The sequence below is a fragment of the Pagrus pagrus genome, assembly GCF_965226575.1.
Source record: "Pagrus pagrus genome assembly, chromosome: 20".
Lineage (NCBI taxonomy): Eukaryota > Metazoa > Chordata > Actinopteri > Spariformes > Sparidae > Pagrus > Pagrus pagrus.
This window is the reverse complement of record NC_140207.1, coordinates 17,720,635-17,746,406: the sequence shown is the minus strand read 5'-3', so window position 1 is coordinate 17,746,406 and position 25,772 is coordinate 17,720,635. Positions and strand designations below refer to the sequence as shown.

General features: G+C 41.6%; 1 protein-coding gene across 4 annotated transcripts in view; it reads right to left on the bottom strand.

Moving 5' to 3' along the window:
* LOC311249762 (matrix metalloproteinase-16-like) overlaps window positions 1-25,772 on the bottom strand; it is a 73,418-nt gene that overhangs the window by 40,394 nt on the left and 7,252 nt on the right. The window contains exons 2-6 of one of the 4 annotated variants that reach the window (XM_084341065.1): window positions 14,441-14,589; window positions 13,297-13,311; window positions 12,915-13,037; window positions 5,978-6,282; window positions 1,883-1,912 (exon numbers count right to left, since the gene is read on the bottom strand). In XM_084341065.1, the coding sequence (XP_084197191.1) occupies window positions 1,883-1,912; window positions 5,978-6,282; window positions 12,915-13,037; window positions 13,297-13,311; window positions 14,441-14,589 (622 nt within the window). The remainder of the gene's footprint in view (window positions 1-1,882; window positions 1,913-5,977; window positions 6,283-12,914; window positions 13,038-13,296; window positions 13,312-14,440; window positions 14,590-25,772) is intronic. The other 3 variants (XM_084341067.1, XM_084341066.1, XM_084341068.1) reach the window with 3 other exon arrangements.

The following is a 25,772-nucleotide window of genomic DNA, read 5'->3' as shown; positions in this document are numbered from 1 at the left end:
ACCTCTGTGTCAAACCCTCTTCAATCTTAGCTGCTCTGAAGTCTTTTCAGGCGTGATATGCTGCACATAAAAGGTTCTGGTGCTGATGTTTGACATGTGTGGTGCGATCATGTCCACTGTCAACCACAGCACCACACACACACAGCTCAGAGAGGAGTGTTGAGTGTGAAGCAGAGGCAGTAACACTGAGGATGAACGTGAGATTCAATTCCCTACAGTTTCCTCGTCTTTTGCGGTCATGTTGCTCAGTAAGGACGGTCTCCGCTTCACTGGTAAAGTGACACTAAAGGTGCTGCAACTGAATCACTGTTACCCACAACACATTTTCATCCACCGCGATTTGGTTATATCAGACAGATCTTTTCTGAACCTGCATAGCTGCAGCAACATGACAACTCACTGTTTACTGAACATATTTGTGAAAAATGTCTCTGATACCTTTGAACAACTATCAAAATACTTCAATAAGTCAACTACTATTACAGCTCAAAATCAAATTAAAAGATCAGACTGAAGATCAAAAAACACTAATCCAGGCACTTACAATGATTGGGATTCTGATTTTAAATTAATAACAATTACAGTCAAATTCTTGCCTTGATGGAAGAGATGAGGCAAAGAGTCACAAGAGGAAGTTATTTGAAAACAGCCAAGAGGCACTCAGGCACGAGCACATGAACGCAAACTCTATAATGGAAACAAACATCTGTAATTAAAACCCGCAACACCTTGAGGAAGTGTGCAGGACCACTTTCCTGATGCTAATGCTGTTATCTGCATTTTCCAGTGTGTTTGACTCGGCAGACACTGCTTCCTCTTCTATATGATTAAAAGCATCAAGTCACACACATATAGAAAGCAGCTGCTGTGTACTGTACATCCAAGTCTCTCTTAAAATGCCATTAGCTAATCCCAATAAGAACCTCATTCTGCTGTGTGTGCTAAAAATGCTTGCTGAATGTAACTTCTGAGTAATCCTCTATCCTCAAATGCCTGGGTTGCAGTGTGAGCGAAGGTGGAGAGAAAACAGTGCAAGTGCACGCCTGTGTGTGTGTGTGTGTATGTGTGAGTACTTAAACACGTGTATGCAAGCGTTTTATCTCCATGCAGACCAGAGTTAATCCTCCAGTGTGCATCTGTGACGTCACCATCGAAAACAACTACAATAACATCTACGGTGTGATGCTGGCAACGGTTGCGGCGACGACTGATCCTGCTCGACAACAGTGTGGGGGGGATTAGGTATGACAGCTTACTGGACAGGAGCTCGTCTCCAGTGTGTGTCGGTGTGTGTGTAACTTTTGAAACACAATAAAAGGAGGAAGAGGGAGACAAAAAGAAAGAGATGAGGAAGAGAGAAGTCGGACACGACATTATGTGATGAAATTACATCATTCCCAGCTGTTCCCTACACAGCATGGATACAGGAAGAGAGAGGAGATGATGATAGATGGATTACAAATGCTTGAAACTAGTTGCATTGGAAAAATATGGAATTATCTACCTCTGTTGCCAGAGATTTTGAGACTATATCTAGATTAAAAAGAACATTAACATGAATAAATAATGTATTTCGGAGATGTAAGCTTTTCATCACTGTTACAGGTAATCTTTTGGTCAGGCTCATACATGCTGTTGTATCAACGATCTGATATTGCTGAATCAGGGACTTCACCCTCTGATGGATACGCTGCAGTTGAACTGATCACATATACAGTAGGACAAAGAATCACAAGCTAACTCACAGAACAATAATATCACAATATTCGGCCGCATGACAGTATCAACACATGTAATTTTGCAATAGGCACTATGTTATTATAATCATAGTACATAATTTGACAGAATTATGATGTGTGTGTAAGCAATGAGGAAAATTTACCTGCTGCCACATGCTGTAGGTAAGAAGAACCTGCAGAGCAGTAAATGCAGCAGTTATTATTTTATCAGCCACATTGTATGTACAGTATATTCGACTCGTTTCTTGATGGAGTGTAATGGTTATATTTCATGTGTTTTAATCTATAGGTCTAATCTAAAATGATTTGATTATGTTAACTGCTCAATATTTAGACTTTTATTTGCCGTTTCATTAATTTTTTAACAACATAATGTTATATATAATGTTATCAGTGTTCAGTTATACTCACATAATAATATCAAACCTAAAAAAGTCCAGTATCTGCTAAGCTTTTGTTTTTAAAGGCGCAATTTGTGAGAAGTTGCAGGCAGCTTCAAAAATATACTATACTCTATGCGGTAGCCATCGTTCGCTATAGCGACTAGTTGTCGTTAGCAAGTAGCTCAGTTAGCCAAGGATCTTTTGGCATTATTTGCTGACTGGAGTTTGCCTGGACTGCGACCTCGCAGTCACAGCTCAAGACGTCAGTTTGAGCAACACAGTTTCTATCATCCCTGGCTAGGTGACCGATGGCCTTAATCTCTAGCCCTGCTATGCTATGGCATTTTAGCAGTCACCTGCTCGGCTTTTGTAGAGACCATCGATGGAACTCTTCAGAAAGAATGTTAGCCAATAACTGGCTAACATTTGGTGGCCGATCAGTTGGAGCACTCTTTCTATCACTATTGCCTATTTTGATACACGGCTGTATTACTAGACAGGAAGGAACAGGACTAGCTGGTTAGCATGCTAACTTCAACATCTGCGCAACACAATAAAAAGTCGTCGTCAACATAACATCAACACTAATGGTCCTTCACAACCTGTTGTTAATATTTATTTACTGGCCAAATCTTACATATTTCCCCTTTAAATGCAGGAATCAAACCTATGATGTATTTTTCTATTGCATTAAGCTTTCAGTTTTCATTGACAGCTAGGTTTAGACAGTGTGTACCAAAATGAATGCACACACACACACACAACTCTTCTCAATGCCAGAGATACATGCTGGCAAAGAGATTAAATGCGTTCGCCTAAAAGCCTCGCTGACTCTGAAATACTGCAGCCAGAGAGTTGATATCACATCACAAGAGATTGTGTCATGGCATTACGCTGATAAATACACCAGGTGACTGTGTTTAATTTTTAGTAGTAACATTAGTAATACTTGCAGCACTATTATCTTACAGTTTCTTTTGGTTTTCGCCTGCCAAAATTGACACACTCCCTCGGAACTGCTGCGATCGTGCCAAGACAGAAATAACAAAAAAAAAATCTGGCTGGAATACAGAGTACCAGATATTTGTAGTATTTTTTGGCATAAGTATTGTAAAAATTTGAAGATATTCAACATCTCAGCACAAAATACAGGCTGTAAGCAGCTTGAAGCTGTACGAGCCTTCAGCGATCCATCTCAGTGTAACACTAGTCACTGTGAAGGAATAAGAGCACCCCCCGCCACGGCGAGCAGTCAGGATTCAGCCAGTGCATGTTCATATTTGGCAAGAAAGCCAGCTGGAGAGTGCGTAATAGAACTGCATGCATTATGGGATGTTTTCACAGAAGTGTGGGCCGCAGCAGGGCTGTATTAATATTGCATTGAGGGGTAGAGAGACAGTGTGTGTCTGTGAGTGTTGAAGGGAGTGAATCATTGCCTTCAATGACAGCTGCTTCTTCGTCCTCCAAGGCAGAGAAGACAACACTCTGTGTGAATGTGTGTGCGAGGCTGAGACTCCATCGTCACCTGCACGTTTAAACATGTTTGAATGGAGTGGATCAGGTGGTCAATAAAAAGTTTGAGGTTATTGTTGTCACTTCCATTGTGTTATTCAACTAGAAGGAGTGATTCGATTCAAACTACGCACTCTCTTATATATAGCCATTCATAACATATTATCTAAGCCTACAAAAGCCCCTCTGCTTCTACTTAAAATTCAGTCGTCGACAGCAAGTTCTACACTTCTATTTCCGACACGTAGTGCTTAACAGCTCCCACTCATCTCCTCTGCTCTCCTCTCTCCCCTTTCCTCTTCAAATGTTTTCTTTACTTCTCGCTACGCTGCTTCCTCACTCTTCGTCTCTCTCTCTTGTGAGCTCTTGAACCTCCAATATTTGTCTAGAGATGCTCTGCCATTCTCTCTTATCTTCTCTTCCTCTCTCTGTTATCTCCGCTGCCTTCCTTCTAGTGACTCCTCTTTTTCCCCCTCTCATTCGTGTGCTTATTTCTTAAGAGCGTCTCCTTGTCTCTCGCTCAGTCATCCCTGTCATTGTTTTGACTCATGACTCAGTAACAGTCATGACTCCTCTTGAGTCGTCTCAGTGGACCGCGGGGCAGGTTTGCCCCTTAGATTTAATGAGGGATCCGAGGAAGAAAGCTCAAACATCAATCTATCAGCATCTTAGAGACAAATTCGCCCTGCTGCGACATACGTATGGTCACGAATATCAACCAAGAAACCACTTTCAACCCTTGCTTGGATTTTCTTTCCTCTAATTTGACTTTATTTATATTACGTCTCTTTTACTATATTTTTTTTTCTTTCTTCTATTCTTTCCTCTCCATCAACTCTCTTCCGAGTTCCATTCATCACCACACTGAAGCCTGCACCGGGTTCAGAGGTCTGCTGGCTGCCACTGATGCCACGCATCTGTTGGACCACAACGCAACGCTAAACGGCAACACAGCTGTTCAACATGCAACCCACGCTATAGCATGACAGACAGACCGAGTTTACATACAGCCTGGCAAGCTGTAAAGCTCTGAGGGCGAGTACTCAGTTATTGCAAGAGCTCAAGGTCAAACTCATGCAAGACGAGCGAGCAAGCCTCAACAGATTGGAATTAAATCGCACCAGTACAGAGTAGAAATGTACAACACACGGACCAGCAAAACCCATATATCCAGCAGGCATTACACTGCAATACATTAGACTTGCTGGAGGAGCAGCACAGCCTATGGTTTTCTGAAAGCAGATATAATGTAAACACAGAAAACATCATTAGAAAAAATATCTGATCATGATCAAAACCATGATTCTGTAACTGAACCATTTATTTGAAAGGACAGTCTAGTTCAGTATGCAGTCAGTTTGAAAAGCATTTCACGGCAACAAATGCATGAAACAAACTATCCATTGGGTTCTATTCTAATTGATGCACCATGTCATAAGAAAAAATATTCACATTTAAATTATTTTGACATATTATGCGTGTAGTATGATATACGATTAGTAGGAATGATCATATAGTAACTGTCAACTGTCAATATCTGTTACTGCTCCTGCTGTTCATACAGCATTCATAAAAAAGCCTCTACCTCCTCCTCAGTATCCACCTGTAAGCTCTGAGTTGATGTTCCCTGAGTGGGTAAGTCATTCTTGTCACTCCCCACTCCCTGCTGCTGCCATTCATAGAGCATTTGAAAAACCCTCTTCCTCTACCTCAGTATCCAACTGTCTATAGCCATGTTTCTGCCCAAACTACCCAGAACTTTTAGTCCAAGGACCAACTTTTCAAGAAACCTTAAGGTTCCTTCGGCCCACTCTGGTCTGAATTCCCAACTCAGCCCAAAGACTAGGGAAGATGAAGCAAATCTGCTGACATATGAAAAATGGATGCCTGTTTTTACGTGACATTAGTGCAAACAATAATACAACAATGACGTAGACAGTCATCATTGGTCAAAGCACAAAGAACAAACAACAAACTTTTATGCAACTACTGATTTTTATAAATTATGAAATGTTTAGCACTGAGAGCCCCACCTAAGTTAAGTTGGAACTTAATTTAGACCCTGGTCCCTGCAGTGGAAATGGAGTCTGTAGGGAAGGTCCTGTAGAGGAAACGCAGCTCCTGTTCCTTTAGTGAGTAAGTTTTTATTGTCACTCCCCACCCCCTGCTGTGAGCTTTTTATGGGGATTGATAAGGTCAGAGCTTGGACACTAAATATCAACCCTGTGCATATTTGACATTTACATATAAATTCAGTCTCAGTTCAGTATTCTTGTTAACATCTCTTGCACCATCCCGTGTAAAGCCATCACAACATTCCCATGACTACAAATCAATGCTTACCGTCATGGTTGGGGTTTCCCAGCGTCCAGGGCTCATCTGAGTCGAAGTGTGTGTCGCCTCCTATTCCTGGCCCTGGAAAGTAGGCGTGTGCCAGGAAGCCACCCTCACCGTCAAAGGGCGAACTATCACCATGGAAACCTGAAGCGAAGATGATGGTGATGTCCACGTCTTTCTTTGTTCTCTCCAGCTCACTGTAGGGCACAGCCTCAAAGCGCAGAGGCGTCACATTTTGCCAAACGTCAAAGGCTCGCCGAATGGCATCATGGGTCTCCTCTGCACCCACTTTGGGTGTCACGTTCTTTATGCTGCAAAGATGTGAGATAGAGGAGGGAAAAGTTAGAGTGGGAAAACACTAAAGGCCTTTGTAAACATTTCACACAAGCAGATAATTTTCTCTTATCATCGAGCCCCAGCAAGCCTCAAATCAGGATTTCTCCTTCAACTGTCAGGATGAGCAAATCTATTGTAAATTGGTCTGATAAGACTCTTGGGTTCGCGGAGCGTTTGGTAAAACAAACACACCTAAGAGTATCTTATTCTGCTGAATGTCCACACAGAGGAATAATAACAGATTAGAATCTAATCAGACAAGGTAAATAGCCTCCAACTCCTCTGAAGCATGAGATATGGTGGGATAGAAAACAATGCAGTTAGTTTAGTCAAACAGTTAGCAACACAAGGACTTAAAAAGGAGGACGCTGCTGCATGTCAATCTACATGATCACACTATGCCAAAAAAGAATCTGTCACTATCACTGTTTTCCCTGCGTGCTGCCATTTCACGCTCATCGTGTTCGCCAACAGAGAGCTAAATGGAGCGATTTGTGAGAGAAAACAGCTGAGTCCTCCCCCGCTGGCTTTGAGCTGCTGCAGGTGTGGAAAGGACGGGACAATTTCCTGCCTCTGGAATTTATTTTCTAATTAAGGATTATCAACAGCCCACTGCCTGCTGAGAGCCCCAGTCTGGTTTGGGCAATCAGAAAAACCTCTCTCTACTTCATTCGCTCCAAAAATATCTCAGTCACGCTCTATTAAAATTTGGCCTCTCTCTCAGGATAGACAGATAGAGTAATTGTGCGTTATAAGCATCTAAGTTGGATGATGTAAACTATACCTATGTCTTCGCTTGCCCTTAGTGAAGTGTCAGAATTGGGTGAAAAGTTTGTTGGTCTGTGTTCAGTTGCCAAGATCAGTATGTGAATGTGAAATGTGAAAGTGCGCAGCAAAACAGCATTGTGCCAATTTCTTTTTCCCAAGTCTTCTAGAACAGGTGTTTCATATTGTGTCAGGAATTCCCTTTTTTCTCCTCACATCCAACCTGTTTCCTTGCTTACTCTCTGTCACCTCCTCTCCTTTGTTCGGTGTTTCATGTAAGTTCTTCATAGCGTCTCTGTTTGGCTGTCAGGTTGTCATTTTCCATAATAGGAATAAATATTATCAGAACGTCTTCTGTCTTTGACAATTCTCATCCCCGTCTGCACGGTGGGGAGACTGCTGCAAGGCACATTTATATACAGCATTATTAATATTGCATGTGAGTTCAGATTAATTATTGACTCAAACTCAGTGAAAAGGGACGCATAAAGCCTGGTTATGAAATATAAATAGAGTGCTACTAAATAACCTGCAATGTTCATTTAAAATGTTGTAATTGCTCAGACACAAACCACACACTGCTTCTGTTTCTCTAGCTGCTCTTTCAAGACTGACTTGCTGACAGCTGACTGCCACTTTAGCAAAGTGTTGCTTTAATTATGCTCTTAGGTTTTGGCATAACTTTCCTTTTCAGCTAATGATTTTTTTTGTGTTGATAGCCCTGAGTCCTGTACACATAGACACACAGGTATGAAGAAATGGAACCTATGTCATTTTAAAAGACAAGGGTTAATTAATTGTTTTGGTTGCGTGGTTTCATTTTATTTGTTTTATTTATTTAGGATATACATATACAAGAACTATGTGTGAAAGAAAACAGTGAAGTTGTGGGCTAAGACGCTCAGTAGAACTATGAGGAATCGGGTTGTAACTTATCTGACACAATGAGCAACTGCTTTTAAATATACAGTACACATTGTGATTTGATTCGATATAGCAGCTTTAATTGTTGAGAGACAAATATTGAATATGGCAAGTGAAAGAGTTGCTATTGCTACGTTAAACTGAAGGCAGATGAGCAGATATTATCCCCATATAAACCTAGAAATTGCATTTGACAGCTTGTACTCAAATGTTTTGAGACTGTGCTGTGCCTGTTTTGATGGCTCGTTGTTGATTGTGATTAGATTTGTTATATAAATTGTGCTGAATGACAGCTGGAAAATAGTCTGTTCTTAATTGCCCTGCAAGTGTGAGTTATAAATACTTGGATCTCTTGAGTCACAGAAACAATCTTGAAGATCCATTGAAGCGGTTTCCGATTGTTGGTTGTTGAGTGAGCAAACAGTCTCTGCCTGATATAGACCATTTGTGGAGTTAACACTCAATGGCCCTTTTGTCTTTTCAAGTGTAGAGCAGATAGAGATACGCAGAGTACAAGGGTGATAAACATGTCAGCTCATCAAGAGAGTCTACAAAAAGATACTGAAGTTCCTCATGAATACATGTCCTTTTCCTTCTCTGTCTGGGGTTACAATGAAAGGCCTTCCCAACAACTGCGGCCTCTTGAGGAATAAAAAGACGGATTTATTTGATTCCATTACCCATCTCACTTTTTGCAAGTCTTTTTTTTATTGGCAAGATGGATAAAGCGAGAAATGGTTGCAGGGAGACTGTGCAAAGCAACAAACAAAAGAAGACCAACCTGCTCTCAGGCCACTTTAAATATTAAAATCCATGTTGTGAGGTGATAATGACGCCGGATGCAACTCATGTGCTATAATGGTACCTGCATGCAGGAAGAACAGTAGGGATGCCAAAGCTAATTAGTGCCTCCCCACAGCAAGTACTGTATGTGGCTACATGGAAACTAGCACACACCTAGGGCGGCCATGCATTTGTTATGCTTTCCAAATGCCACCGTTGTTTTTTGAAATTATTTTTGGAGCATTCAGCTTAAAGAGACTGAGAACAAAGATTGACTTGACTTCAGTCAAAGACCTGAAGTTGGATTCAGAAACACATTGCAGTTTTCGGCTACCAGCAGAAAAATGACAGATTCCATTATGAAATGTGACACACATTATATACACACAAGGTGTGAGGTTCAGATTGCAACCAGCTGAACACCCCTCGTCTCACACTTCCCTACGGCGGCAGCTAAAAACACTAAAAAACAAGGAAGGCCCTCTCTTAAGCGAGGGTTTGGTTTGTGTGGACGTGAAACAGGATTCTTATTTTTCAGGTGATTATAGACTAATTAAATCGTAATTATATTATTAATATTATTATTATATTCCATTCCTGCTTATAGGTCCCCCTCAATCATACACGATGGACCTTTAAAGAACACTGAGAAAAGTGAGACGGCAAAGCATCTTTATATGTTTGGCTGATAATGAAATTGAGGTTTGATGATTTAACCAAGTAAAGTTCAGTCTAATTTAAGTAGTTTTGACATTTCTATCAGTTATAATAAAATTGTTGAGAGCTACCTATTGAAAATATTGTGTGACTCACAGCTACAGCACTGCTACAGCTAGGATCAGCGTAAAACTCACAGTTAAATCACCAGTACAAAAGAGTAAAAATGAATAAGAACTGTGTTACTTTGATAAGACATTGAAGATACCAGCCTGTGTGCATTAAAGCTCAAGGCTGACGTATTCCGGCAAGAAACATCCAATCACTTCAATCAAAATTCTGTTACTTTCACCACTAAGGGTGAGTGGAAGCTAAAGATTACAAAGGTAATAAAATCTGGTTTTATTGTGGGTGAATTCAAATGTATCAACAAAGCTTTAATCAGCTACTAATCCAGTGTGTGCCTCTGACTGACCTCTACTCCATACCAATGTTGGCTGAGGCCTATGGGTATTGTAGTATTTAGAGCAATATGCCAGTCCAGAATGACAGACAAAACATGATTCCTCAGAAAACGAATCTGAAATAATTAAACCTGGTGGCTATAACATAAACCAGCAGAGACACAGTCCTGTGTCCCTGTTTTAAGTAAAGAATAAGTTAGCATTAAAACTTCATCTTGAACAGGCATTTGCCCGGAGCCCACACTTCAATGATACACCCCTGATCAACACACCCAAGAAAAAGTTACAAAGCACCCAAAGCGGCCATCTGGTAATAAACACTGCGCCAAATTCGACACTTCACTTCCCCGGGTCCTCAGCAACCAACCTGCCAAGTGTGAAGTACATCGGATGAACGGTTCTGGAGATATACGAGTAACACAGACAGACGGACATTCCTTTTTGATAACATTTTCATGCTAATGTTTATCATTTTTCATGATAAATGATATGTAGACATTACACATGCGACCTTTACGAAGATTAAGGATGTCTCTCAATGAAATATAATGTGCTACGTTCTCCAGGCACCTCTATAGCACCAATTTGAGTTAAAAGGAGCAGCTGCAGGCACATCTGACTATTGACTGGAGGCCAGGCACACATCCATGTACAACACACACACACATGTATGCACACACACGAGCACACACACTCTCAAAATGCTCCCATCCTATTACATAACCCTAATCTGTCAGAGAGCACCCTCTGCTTTCCACTGGGGTTTCCTCCTCTCCTCTCCTCTCAGCTCATCTCTTTCTCTCTGCAGCTGCTTCTCCTCCAACACCCTCCTCCACGCCTCACTTTCCTCCCTCCTCAACTCCACCTATCCGCTCCTCCACTCCTCATCTGCCTGCTCATTTTCTTCTTTTCAACTCTGCGCCGTGACGGACGAACCGAGCTCTGATGAAACGAACTCCAAACCCAATCCCAGTGTCATTTTTTAAAAAGAAAAATGCACAGGCATGAATCTGAACCGTTCTGCCATCGATGATTTACTGTCCTACTTCAGCTGTAGGTTACTGATCCAGTAGATTACATTCAGCATGTAATGCTGCTCATACATTTATCCTCAGGGCAGAGCAAAAATAAAAAACAAGCCCACTTCCTACGGATTATCCTATAAAACATGAAGCTGCGGGCAGGCAGCATATAGTATGTATAAAATATGACAGAATCTGGGCTACTGACCTCACTAAATCAACAGAGAAATATTATATAACCGCAGCATGTTGTCCTTTACGTTATTACTCATGTGGCTGAACATTAGAAAATGTTCTTGTGAATTATAGTATTGGTAATGAGGTCTCTGGCCCACGCATGGCTCTTACATGTACAATCTTTTCCCATTTGTGCTACATGTTCTGTTGAGGATAAAGCAGGCTCTTCTAAAGTCCCCAGGTTGGGACAGGTGTATAATAGTGTAGTTTGGCTTAAGACTATGCTGACCTAGGGTTTAGGCCTGCAGCTAATGGTTAGTTACATTGCTGATTAATCTGCTGATTATTTTCTTGATGAATTTATTAGTTGTTTGGTCTTTAAAATGTGAAAACTGATGATCAGTGTTTCCCAAAACCCAAGATGACGTCCTTAAATATCGTTTTTGGTCGACAACCCAAAGATATTCAGTTTACTGTCATAGAGAGGTAAAGAAACATGAAAACATTTACATTCAAGAAGCTGGAGTCACAGAATTGTCCTGTTTTTTTCTTAAAAACAAAAACAGCAGCACAAAAAATCCTTAAGCTTAATTGATCCAAGTAGTCGGCGATTTATTAAACAGACAACTCATCGCTTAATCGTTTAAAGGGGACCTATTAATCGTGTTCTTTTTATTCCTTCCCTTCTGTGTTTTATTCATTTCAAAAGATCTTAAAAGTTAAAAAGGTCTGCATCAACAGAAGCTCATCTCTCCCCCAGAAAACACTGCTCCTGAAACGCCTTGTCAGTAGTCCCTTTGTGACATCACACTATGTCACAGAGTCACACATTTGCATAAGTAATGCCTTGCAGCTAGTTTGGTACGCAAGATTTGATTTAGTACAGTGCCTCTGTTGTCGATAGCAGTGCTGGCTCAGGCATGTGTGAGCTGACCAATCAGAGGAGACTGGGTGTTCAGGAGGGGGGGCTTCAAGAGACGAGAGTTAAAACAGAGTGTCTCAGACAGAGGGGGGAATACAGGGCAGTCTGAGAAAACTGATGTGTTTTTGGAGCATTAAGGTGCGTAAACCTATTCTAGTAGTAGCCCAAAATAAAATTATGAATGAATCTGAAAATGAAGCATATGCCTCCTTTAATTGTTGCAGCTCTACCTGGGTTTAACCTTTGATTTTGTAGTTTTCTGTCCATTATACAAGTCCAAATATTGTTAACTGGGTTCATTAGCTGCTCCTTAGTTCAATTAGTGTGAATTTGGAAATATTTACGCATAAAAGCGGACAAACAGGGACCTATTTAGTCAAAGGTGACCAAATTTGACAGTTTTAAATTGGCTGCCACATCGAGCGAAGAAGAAGAAGAAATAAAGAAGATATGGAGTGTAAGAAAATAGCAGTAACTGCATGAAAAAAATGACAGCAGGCCGTATCTTTTTCTGTCTCTGTGAAAGGAATGTGTGTCTTAATCAAAAGGTCAACGTCAAGTTAAGTCCTGAAGCCCCGTCTGTGTGCACATGCCTGTGTGTGTGTGTGCATGTGTGTAGATATCAGTTATTTCTCTGTGGCTGTGGGCCCACACTGGGTTAATCTCGTTGACCGGATGTCTTCACAACTTGACAAAAGCCCTCTTGACAGGGAGAGCTGCTGTGTGTGTGTGTGTGTGTGTGTGTGTGTGCGTGCGTGCGTGCGTGCGTGCGTGCGTGCGTGCGTGTGTGTGTGGCTGAGATTTTCTGTGCATGTCATAGTGAGGAGAGTCAGATTAACTACAGCGTCTTCATTTTTTCAGTTGATCAACATATTCTTGATGAATTCACCCACCTGTATGTGATATGTTTGTGTTGCCACTTCTGTCCTGTGAGGGCGTACCGCCGTTTCCTGACGCTGAATTTGGCTGCACCGCCTACCTGGTCAGGGACACCGCATCTGGGCTTCTTCATCCACCTATGGCGAAGGAGAGAGGACACAACTAATCAACACTGAGGGTGCATTGATCATTTTGCTGTGCTGAAGTGATGTACAACCACAACATGTAGTAATCTGCATTTGTATGTAAAAGCAATTCTAAAAGGACAACGTGTTGGCAGGAAATTGATGAGATACTTACAAAAAAAACCCACATCAAATACATGCACACATTTTATCACAGGTCCTGTCTAAAAGTACTTATTCATTCACGTATTGCACACAAGAGACGCCTCACCTTATCGTGTTATCGCTACATCAACAGAGAGAAGCAGAGGAAGAGAGAGAAAAAAACACAGGCATACTGTTAGCTTATCACATTTCACTCTGTTTCAGCCCCGTGGTTGGACAGCTGTTAGTCTGCATTCACACCGCTGGCCACCACATTGCCATGTTACAGTTCAGTGGCCAATTTGAGCTCATTGCTATTTGTAGCACGGATGGTATTTGGTGGGGACAAATGTCAGTGAGCACTGCATTTAGTGAGTTGCAGGTAAAAGGATGTCTGGTTAAGGTCCTGGGGTTGAAATCTGAGCTGCAAAGCAACATGAAGAGGCAAATACATACACGCTATATTAGCGATTGTGTTTTATTTTCTCCCCTACATCCATGTGTATGTATCTCTTCTCGTCAATCCACCCCTGCTCGTGGCTGTGGTGTTCAGCTTTGACTGATCGCACGATGAGTAACCAAACGTCCCCGTTCTTCCGCTGAGTATTAATACTTTGACATTTCTCAGCCTTTGATCTGACGGTGGAGGTGTGCTCTCTGTAAAAGGCCCCTTTGATCAAATTAAAATGCCCCACTTAATCCGTGTCAGGGTAACTTTGTGTCTGGCGAAGTGACTCTGCTCGCCTTTGGAATGCACAACAAGGGATGAATGACAGACTATGAATGACAGACTCATCGACCGTTTGTTCCCCATTGTGAAGATGTCTAGACCACTTTGTGAGTCTTAACAATAAAAAACAATAACTGACTGTAACAACATTTTATTTTACCAAGCATAAAAAAACAACAATCTCTTCAGAAAAATATAGAAGGAGCATGATGTTTTTGGTAGTATAACAATTCTGAAATAGAAACATTTAATTTGCCACATGTCATTTGACTGAAAAATCACACATTATTTGTTCATTTATCCAAACATATTATTGCCATGTAAGCTAATACAAGAAATGAACATCTACGCTACTAAATTAAACACTGCCTCTTCTTTGAACTGACATTCACCTCCTAAAATAGGCTACATGTGCAACTGGCCATGACTTCCCTTCGCTTCAAATTTTTATAAAGAAGAAACACATCATGAATAAAGCACACAACTCCAGGTCCCATACTGTGGCATCCTTAAAAGATACTTTTATAAGAGTATGACTCACTCTATAGTGGTGCCGTCCAGAGTCCCTGTGACATTGAGGCCGTAGCGGCGCTGCATGGCAGCGATAGCGGACTGCATGACGCGAGCAGAACGCAGCACTGACATTCTGGGGTCTGCAGATGGGAGGTAACCATACCTCTGGAGCCATGCCTATGGACAAACACAGGGAGAGAGAGGGAAATGTGAGACATCACAGTAAAGGGTAGGAGAGTAAAACACCAGTTTGATCATGATACGATAAATATGGGTCATTTCTTTAGGGGGTCGTAACAGATTCCATTCAATTTTTTTTTACAAAAGTCTAAACTTTGGCACAACTGTCAGGAGACAAAACAAATGTCAAATTAAAGGTGGGTGTTAATGGGTGTTTTCACTTCACATCAATAATATTTGATCATTAATCCTTAAAGCAATGAATCGATCTGAATCAATGGATCGTTACACCCCTAGTAAAGAGTTTCAAGTTGAGAGACCAGAGTCGATGACTCGAGTCGTTTGGTCCAAATTTCAAGCAAGTCCCAAGACATGATTTCTTGGGCAAGTTAGTTAGTTGAAGTTAAGCACGAAGTCAATCACCCCTTGCAAAAAATGACTGCGGCCTAACCTGCAGTATCCGGCCTTTATAAAGAGAAAAGACAAGGTATTAGTATGTGTCTCATAATGGTATTATTGGCCAATTTATCTAACCTATCCAAAAACAATGACACTGAATTGAATTTGTATTCTGATCATTGATATTCATTGAAATAAATGTTATCAAACATAAAATAAATAACTATAAAAGCTTGTTTATTTTATTTTTTATATTTTATTTATTCTCACTCAAAAAATGTCGCCTTCCCCATCACTTTTAAACTGTGAAATAATGACAGCCAGACTAAAAAGGACTACAACAAATAAACTGAACACAGAAGTAATTTGAGTCATCGTGTCTCAAGTCAAGTCGTCAAAACAGTGACTGGAATTGACTAGACTCCAACTCACAATGGCTCACAAAGTCCCCATCTCTGGAAGCGGATGGCTACAGCTCACGACCAACAGTATCAGTATTGATGAATCTGCCAACTATTTTAAGGAGTAATCATTTAGCACATCCAAAAAATTGTGAGAAATGCTCATCACAATTTCCAAGAGCCGAAAGCGACATCTTCATATCGCTTCTTCCGTCCAACAAACAGTCTAAAGCCCAAAGACTCTTTATTTACTGTAATAAAAGACAAAGAAAAGCAGCAGTTTTATACGTGAGCTAAAGATAAAACAGTAAGATCAGCAGATAACAGATCCAAAGGCACGTTATTCATAATATGTTAGCAAGGAAAAGGGCATGAGTAGAGAGAGAGAGATGCGAGTTTAAAGTGCAGAATGTCATCTGTTATCACGTCATTTGGCTCGTCAGGGAAGGGCTTTGGTGTAATACAGCTTTCAGTGCCCCTTTAAAATCCTGCCAGAGGGAATCGCAGCTCAGATCTTTGGACCAGGGAGTAGCGGGGGGGATCGACTGGGCTTTCCCACTGAAGAGGCTTTAGGGATTTGGAGAGTCCCAGCCTCTCAGTCTTCATCATAACAATGCTATACAGATTCTCCTCCTGCTGCATTTAGCAACACAAAGCCGCGCAATAAAAAAGAAAATTAAACCAATAAAAAATTAATAATATTGTTTGAAGTGGAGGGAAACACCACAACACAGAGACACTGGACTGGAAAGACCCAGTGAACTCAGTGCTCTCAGGCAGCACGTTTGCCTCAGACCTCTTTTATTTTTCATTCAGCAGCACTGCGCTGTGAAACGTGAGCGCTATTCTCGTACACAATGTTGTCGAGCTGCTTTAGTCATCATGGAAGGCCTGCTGCTCGGGATAGCATACATACTGAGAATTTAATTCACTAAACGGGAAGGGAAGCATGGTGTGAGAGGCAGTGAGGAGAATGCAATAAAAGGCAAAGCATGATTCAACAACGGAACAAATGTGAGTCTGCAGCTTCTGTAACACAGAGCGAGTCTCGTGTCAGGCTCCAAGCAGTGACAATGAGCTCTTCAGAAACTCAGGCTGTTTGTAGATATTTAAAAAGTGCTACCGACTGGGACACAAAGAGGCCTGTTACAAGATGGCAATATTTGCGATTTGAGGTTGTGGTGGAGCAAAAGCTAAATTGAGCTCGGGGACGGGAAGCAGAGTCATGCAGTCATGTCGCAATCTTAAAAGTCGTACTGCTGAGTTTGAGGTTACAAGTCATACACAGGGAATCTGACAAATTGTTATAATTTTACGATCAGTAACTAAAAAGACAATGGACAGTGAAAATTTGGACGGACATCAGGCCATATTTCATGGTCAAACAACAAATTTGATAACCCATTAGCGTCGGTTAGACAACAGCTAACATAAGCATTTAACCACTAGTTAGCTAATATTAGCTAGGAAGTTAATAAGCTTCAAGTGTGCCCCATGGGACCTTATACTGATATCTCAATGCTATAATCTACATTCTACACCATATCAAATCTTCTATCACAGCAGATATAAAGTAAAATGAACTACACAAACATAGACGACGGAGCAACTTCATTCCCCAGGCCGAGTCAGCACTCCAAAATAGATGTAACAGGACTCAAAAGGACTCAAACATTGTTTCATTTTTGTTTTTTACTTTTTCCAAAAGTCTTTCAGGCTTCCATTAAAGGAGATTAACAGAGAGGAATAGTATCTAAGGCTGACTTGCTCCTTGTAGTTTATCTGCACTCTGATTGACACACTGACAAATCCCAGATGATCCCCTGAGGACTACAGGTGGGTGCATGCACATATTCACACTCTGCCACAATGACTTATCCCGCCCAGCTCTCATCAGGGTGGCAGACGTCAAAATGTTATGAATGTGTCATGATTCACATTTCTTCGCACCTTCCTGCACACCAGGGCTTCCTCCTCATACTTCACTCTTTCTTCCACCTGTTGACTTTCTCATTTGCTTACACTTTCCATCTTCCTCTGCTGGGTGCCTTGGTCTATTTCATGTATCCCCCCCGCACGTGTGAGATCACCAGGTGTGGAAAATGACTTGTCCCCAATCTGAACATGTCACATGTGTGCATGCTAATGACGATGACACAGAAATGTCGTGAAACATGCAATAAGCCACGCAAATAAGCCTTATTCACTGACAGAGAGCTCAGCCATGAAAAATCACATGACAGAAATACCACACATCCACATACAAAAACGCACATTTCCTTCCAAAACACACTCATATCCAAGTATGAAAGTGAGGTTGTGAAAGCATAAAAACTATGATTTAGGTTTGAAAAGCACAAATGGCTGATTGACCCTCTTTTAAACCCTGCCAAGTTTAGTTTAAGCGGCTTTTCCTCTCTCAGTTTCAGATCTTTCCCCTGATAAAATAGTGTCATAAATACCAGCATGCAAAGCTGAAAGGCCATGTTAGAAGGGTGTTCAATCTCAGAGGCGAGCACACAAACATAATTTAATCCAAATCTTCAGTTCTATGATTGTAAATTAGATTGTAGGTCAAGCAACATTTACATTATATTATGTTGTATATTATTATATTATATTCACACTTGATTACAGCATGCTTAACAATCATCTTCATAGTGCCATCATGAATCTTAATTTATTCAAATCCCATTAACCAGCATGCTGGAAGATCTTTACTTGCTCCCTCCATGCTTCCTTTTCCCACGTGTCCTCTCCGTCGCTCCCTACTGTCGTCGCTTTTCCTCCTAATGTCTACTTTCCCTTTTCATGTCCTGTAATCAGCTCCCTCGCATCTCCTCTCTGACATCGGAGGTCTTTCATTGTAACCATGTTTGGCTCTGTCCTAAAACCACTGACCCCGTGAATTCCCCGCAGTTTTTGGGGTGAAGGAGGATCAACAGAAACAAACTAAAGAAAAAAGTTTCACAGTTTAGACGTGGCACTGCGTATTGAGCGGGAGCAAGTTGAATGAGTCTATGTGGGTGAAAACAAACGCAAACTATACATTCGTGTCTGTGTTGTAAGTACATAAATGTGTATACAGATTTAAGATGTCCTCTGCTCAGAACATAAGAAAAGTGTGTATGAAATGTATTTGCAGTATGAGCAACAGCATTATTATGTAAATGAGAAGCTGCAGAGAGAACATGACAGAGGTGTTGGCAGTAAGCATTAACTGAGGCGGTGTGATGTGTTTGGGCTTCCAGACAATGCAGCCACTATCAGATCCAGAGATGCATTAGAAAAGAAGCAGCAGAGGAAAAGAAAGCTGACGCTGTTGTGAGATATGTCTGTCACTCAGACACTGACAGGATATTGGAAGGTGTGTGTTTGCTCAGCATCCCATAAGAGAAGGAGATTGGCGGGACATGGAGGGTGTAGCTGTCAGACTGGTTCACACAGCACAATAAATGAATAGAGCAGAAAAGAGCAGCCAGTGATTTCAGTCAAACTTTGTACACTGACGGTGACAACAAGTCTCTGCGCCTCTTCTTTAGCAACATTTTCCAAATTAAAGGAATAGTTCACCCAAAAATGAAAATAAAGTCATTGGTGACAGGCTTTGGTTTGAAATGGTGGTTTGACTTCAACTGGCTCCGCTGCGTGGTGTATCTACTGCGTTGCAGCTCCGGACACTAGCAGATACGCAAGGCTTCTATTTCTGCCGGATGCAGCAATTCAGCACAGAGCAGACAGGAAGCCACACACCGAAACAACAACATAACATCTGGATAATTTTCAAAATCAAAGACAAATCCAAGCACTTTTTCTAATCCTTCAGTTGGGAACACTTTATGTTGTTGTGTTCATAACATGTACGTATAACTGCGGTCGCGCATGATTCTTTAATTATCGCGGGAACTCCTCGGTCTTGCAACTCCAGCTGTCCGGCAATGATGTGCCGTGCTGCACTCAAAACGCAGCCGGTGGGTGTTGCCGGACGATGTGGTACGGAGTTAAACCGTAAAGGCGCTGTTCCGCAACGTACATGCATCCAATGGAATTCCCGGGTGAGACATCATCAGCGTTGTTTCCTCTCCCACCTTATGTATTCATTTTCTTTTTCCAAAGCAGTAACCTTGGTTAGTTAGTAAGTTCAGAAAAAGATGAGACAAAAGCCCCTAACTGTAACTTTGCTGTGACAGATGTACAGGACCTTTGTCATACAGATGTTTGGTTAGGTTAAGGCAAGAAAACTACCCGTTCCTAGGTTGAGGAAAACATTGTGGCTCAGGTTAAAATAACTATGTTACTTATATAACTTCAGTTACATCATGAACGTGGTGTAACTTAACTGTATTAGCAGGATAAAATAACTAACTGTTTACTTTTGGTTTCACACTGGACATGAACAGCAGCCTTGAGAGTAAAAGTCATGTGCCCTTTCGACCCAGGTCTGTCATCTACTTCCTCCCTATGTGGACTTCTTCGCATGACTTCATACTTTAGTGCTGTCATAATAACTACGTCCCTAGAGGTCACCACCTAACAAGACACATCAATATGGGTCGTAGTAAGCTGCTTTCACTGTCGACCGATATGGGTGACGAGCTGGTCTTTCCTCAGGCTATCAGTCAAACAGAAAACTTCCATGATCAAAAAGTTATAGAAGAATAGCTCAACAACAATACAAATGTTTACTGCTGCCTACAGTACAACACAGCTGACTGAAGCTGTGTCTCCTACTCTTTCACTACTTCCAGGAGAGTGACCCATCTTCTGCCTTTAATCCTAGAGACGGAAGAGTGGATCTTAAGAGTAGATGCTTTGCTGAATCAGCACCAAGCTCCATTCCTTTCCTCTAGCTTTTGCTCTCCTATCAGTCCTTATCTCTTTCTTCATCCTCCCTCTTCTATTTCTCATCGATTCGCTCTTTCTCTCTGTGATCTATGGGTCCCGGTGTTCAGCCAATGTAAGGAGTCTAGAGACCAGGAGGCTCCAGCTCGACAGCCTCCTTATTCAATAAGACAGAAATTCCTCCCCGTCTTCTCTGCAGATAACAAGGAAGCTTGTAAGAATAGACGGTGCTGTTCAATAGAGCTGTAATTTGGACTCCCTGTTGATGTAATAATAATGATGCAGAATGGTAACCATACTTCATCCATGGCTGCATGACAAGTGGCTCACTGGGCTACCGCAGTAACATTACTGCAAATAGAGCAAGAGGTAAAGTATCAGAGGGACGATTATCAGGCACCATCATTATTTTGACCAGAGCATCAGATCAAAACAGGAGGAGAAAAGCTTCATGAATTGTTGATGAGGAGATATCAAGATGAATGTTCACATCTGAAGCTCACTCCTCTGGATCAAAGCAGGAAATGATACACCGGTGATTTACGCTCCTGCCCATTTAGAGTTGACACACTGTCTTACACCAATACAAAACTTGATGTACTGCCTCGAGGTTGTCTGTCTTTACGCACCAGTTAAGTTGTAGTTTACATCCATGTCTGCCCAGACACATATATTATAGCCTATGTAACAAAGACTTTAAAAGGAATGTAATGAAAGGTAAATGTAGTCTTTGGTGAAATCACTATATTGACATGTATGATTCCAGTGAATAATGTCCGGTGAGAAACGTGATGCAACGACAATCACCTGAAGCTCAATATCAGCAAACCATTTTGTCCCAAATTTGAAGAACTTCCCTCCATGTGTTCTTGAAATATGGCGTTCATGAGAATGGTAGTAATGTGAGGTCATAGTGACCTTTAACCACTAAATCCTAATCAGTTCATCCTTGAATCCACAAGAACGGGATGGACGTTGAAGTTTGCGTCAAATTTGAAGAAATTCCCTGAGGGCATTTCTTAGATATCACATTCAGAAGAATGGGACAGACGGATGGATAGAAGGACAACATAATGCCTACGGCAATTCGAAAAATAATTGTGCATATACGGAAAATTAAATTTCTTGCAAGGGGTTAGGCGATAAGAATGACTGTTAAATATGAATCTACAGCTAGTAGAAAGTCAGCCTGGCTTAGTATAGGGACTGGAAACAATGAGCAAGCAAATAACCAATGGTGAAATCCTAACTTTCATTTCAATACAGTTTTTTTGTGAGGATTAATAAACTATGACGTGCTAATTAATCAGATTTAGAGTTAGTATATATTATTTGGTCCAAGCCAGGCCAAGGGTCTCACTCGCTAAATGGCTGTAAGAAATGACATGCAACTGGATGTAATCAGTTTAAGAGAACACAAAAGGACTGTTAATGACAAAGGATACAGATCAAAGACATGTCATATAGTGCAAAATGGCGAGGGGAAATACATTTAGGCATCAGATAAAAATGTTCAAACGAACCAGTGATAAATTTGGTGTGTTTGTTCAATCCATTCATGCATTTACCAAAACTTTCACCCACATCATCATGCAAATGAAACCAGCCAATTGTGAACAAAACAATAAGTCTCCTGTGTGTAATCGGATAATGTGTGCAGTAAGAAAAACAGTGTTTGTTCCTTAAAGAGTGGCGTGCAATAATGAGGTTCAACATCTCCAGAAATCAAGTTTTCAGATTGATTTTAAGTGCACAGATACAGAGTCCAGCAGCGTGCCCCGATGAAGGCTAAAGTTTCTGAAATTCATCAGTGCCTATTTTTGGGTCGTCCACACTTGATTTCACTTCACTTTGAAGTAGATTTCTCTCATGCTTCTGATGCAGGAAGAACTCGGCCTCACCTCCCTTCTCTACACAAGACTTCACACAGAGTGCATTTCATCTTCACTTTTGTCACACTATGAAAAAAAAACTGCTTGTGGTTTAAAATCATGGCCTTCATATCTCCCCTAAAAGGACACTTCAGCGCATTTATACGGCCAAAGCTACATAGAACCTGTCAGCAGAGAACCAAAGCAATGTCATCTCAGGTAAACTGAGACTCTGCTACCACCATTGCACATCAGGGGAGCAACATGCAGAGTTACCAAGTGGAAGAGTAGGCTTCGTCCTGAAGTGACTCACAAGCCTTGTCCTCATCCAGATGCCTCACACATGCGCTGAACTGGGGTGAACCCGCAGCATTCATGTCCCCAGAACACCTCCCAACCAGCCGGCTTGGCCCATTACCTGACGAGCAGAAGGCGGGCTAATTAGCCGATGGGTGCCATCAAAAGGCCAACCTGTAAGGCGATGGAATCACTCCATTATGGATGAGAAATGCCTCAGGAAGCCCCGTCGGCATGGCAACGTGCAGTGGCTGCTGATGTTGACGTTTGTGACCGATCAGCTGATAGGAGCTCGGTCCCCTCGGGTTACAGACAGCATGTGGCTGCAGATCACATGTGCATTAATTCTTTATGCTTAGTTGTAGAGGTGGAAGTTTGGTTTTAGACGGATGGTGAGGGAGGACTTTCTGACATTAAAGCAGCTTAAAAAATGACTGAAAAGATCGTGGCAAGAATGAAAAATCAAGACTTATATCATGGCTTATATTTGTTAGTGTCACCAATTCTTAGTCCTTTGTTGGGAAGTGCTGCCATAAAGTGAGTTTGAGAGAAACAAAAACTGAGAATTGGTCTTGGTTTCAAGTCTGGTTTCAAGACCACTTTTCGTCCAGCTCGTCTCGGAATCAACTGCATTTTTACTCTGCCTCGTCTGGGTCTCAGACAAAGAAGAGTCTGGATTTCCTTTCATGGCCTATGGTTTGCATTACATGTACATGTTCCACATTTTAGTGTGCTATGCACTGTGGGACTCACACTGGTCTTGGTCTTGACTTGGTCTTGTCCTGCCTTGATCTTGGTCTTGACTTGGTCTCAAGACCTCCAAGTCTTGGTCTTGGTTTAGGTGGCCTTGACTTCAACACTGCTGGCTCCTCTGCATGTCCTTGCATACATCAATTTCTGTGACAGTGCCTGGAATTACACGTTATTTCCCAAGTTTTTGCAACACCTTTGGGTCCTGTGATACACACTGCAATATCAGAGGTAATTAGTCTCAGACTGGTCTATAAAATCTCTTCATTTATGCCTGTGATCAGAGCAGGTTTGTCACACACCACTGCTGAGAGCAGAGTGTGTGTTTACAAGCCTGAGCTACTCAGAAAGGGTTTATGGGCTGAATGGAAACGAGGAGACAACTGTACCTCATATATTTAACAGTTGAGTACACATACTGTCCCTGCATGTTTTTAACAATTTATGTATAAACGTACTGTACGTATATGACTACACAGTATCTGACTTATAGTCTGGCAGTTTGGGCAGAGAACAAAGCAATGCATATCGGCATTAATGGACTCACAATGAGTGCACACTATTTAGGATCTCATCTTTATATACATTCCTTCATAATTCAGAAGATCCATTTGTTAAAACTGAGAATGGTAACAAACTCTAGAATAATGTCTCATTTTAAATTAGCAGGTTTGGTGGTTACTCTGAGCCATATGCTACTCGCTAGAATCTCACAAACATCAAGTGACACAGGTGTGCTACTTGGCAGGACAGAGACGCTGCCTTAAAACTGCCTGAAGACTGCTAAATGCCAACGCATTTCTCTGCTATGGGCAACTTCCTGTCAGTACTTGCCTATGAGCCCTCCAGGTTTTCATTCTACTCATCTAATCAGGGAATGATTTACACCCAGGGGTGCCGAGTGAATACAATTAGCTCCCTGCAAGGATAGAAACTCAGCAGGAGAAGACCTTGAAGTTTTACACCACAAATATCAGGTCTACCAATTAGAACCAAGTTAAGAAATCAGTTAAAGAAGAAAGATGTTTTAATCTTTCCTGCCCTGACATTTAATTAAAAGAATTATGTAAATATGTATTAGATAAGTTGTTTCAATTTTAAAGGGGTTACAGCAGTGAGAAAAGGCAAATGTCACTTTTCCAACATTTCTACTTCACTATTTCTCTAAATCAGCAGTGCAACAGATTACAAAGCTCACTGTTCGGATCCAGTCATGGTTTTGAGTCTCAGATCCGATAATTTTTCGGATAAATAAATAAATGAGGCCGGTCAAATGTAACTACGAACAGATCATGATGGTTCAACTGTATTCCATTACACCACTACTCAGCAAAGCAGAGATCTGTATGCCATGCAAGTGGACACTGACTGTATCACGAAACACTTGGGCGATGGCAGCTGGAGGGGTTAAAAAAGTGTCTCCATCTCTCCAGTAACATAGCTGGGACAGAGCACTCGGGAGTGACCAGAGCTCTCAGCCCAGGTGACTCGTGGGAACATGATCCCGGCTTCATGGGAAAGCCTGCCGCCTCTGACCGCCCTGAATTATTCATCGGTTACACGCCGAACCACTGGCGAGTGTGCCAGGGTCGTCAAGGCAACCGCAGCATTCCTGCCCACACCAGTAACCATGCACCCACACACATACACACATAATTTAACTGCTCTCCTTGAATTTAAATTTCAAAAATGATGATGCTGAAACTATCATCTGCACCTCCTGACCCCAAAGCAATGAGATCACTGCAGAGGTTGAACGGTGTATTACTGCATATTTAGCCGCCAGCGCCCACACAGACACACGCACAGAAAATACTCAATGCACACCATGTTCACCATCTCAGTGGCCCCATTAGGACAAAATGTCACAAAAATGTCATCCAAAAATGTCACAGTCTGATCATACATACTGATCAGAACAGTGCCTATTCTGGTGGATAATCTTCTGGGGGTTTTCCAAAGCATTTTGAAGACTTCAGATGTTGGAAAACGACAAAAAGATAATTGTCTGGAGTATGATATCTGACATCAGCTGATGCAGAAAAATCTCAATCAAGACCAAACCTCCATACAGCTGATTGATATTCTACTTATGTTCATTTCATGGTGAGGCGTAATCATATATTCAAACATGCTGCTATAAGATTCTATTAGTGTGCGCAGAAACAGATTGCAACAGTTGACATGACTCACTAAACTGTGTAGTGTAAAAATACCCACACACAGACACACACATGTCCCTGAGCGCTTCTGTCAACAGCTTAATTGACAGCCTTACATGTGATGCCCCATTGGCATCATCTAATGTTGCACTTGTCAGTCACATTAAAGATTGAACAGCTCAGTAAGCTGTGACCAAAGATACATTTCAGTGAGAGAAAGACTGCGTGTTGACATGCAGGGAGGAAGATTTGGAAAGATTTGTGTCTTTGTGTGTCAGTGTGTGTGATTATGAATCATTTAGGTCAGTGCAGGTGTTGTGTATTTCTCTAGGATTGGGTGAACAGACTGACACAGACACCCCAGTGGCTCTGAAATCTGCTCTCTTATCAAAGCCAAATGACGTCAAGAATACTGTGTTAGTGTGCGTGCGTGTGTGTGTGTGTGTGTGTGTGTGTGT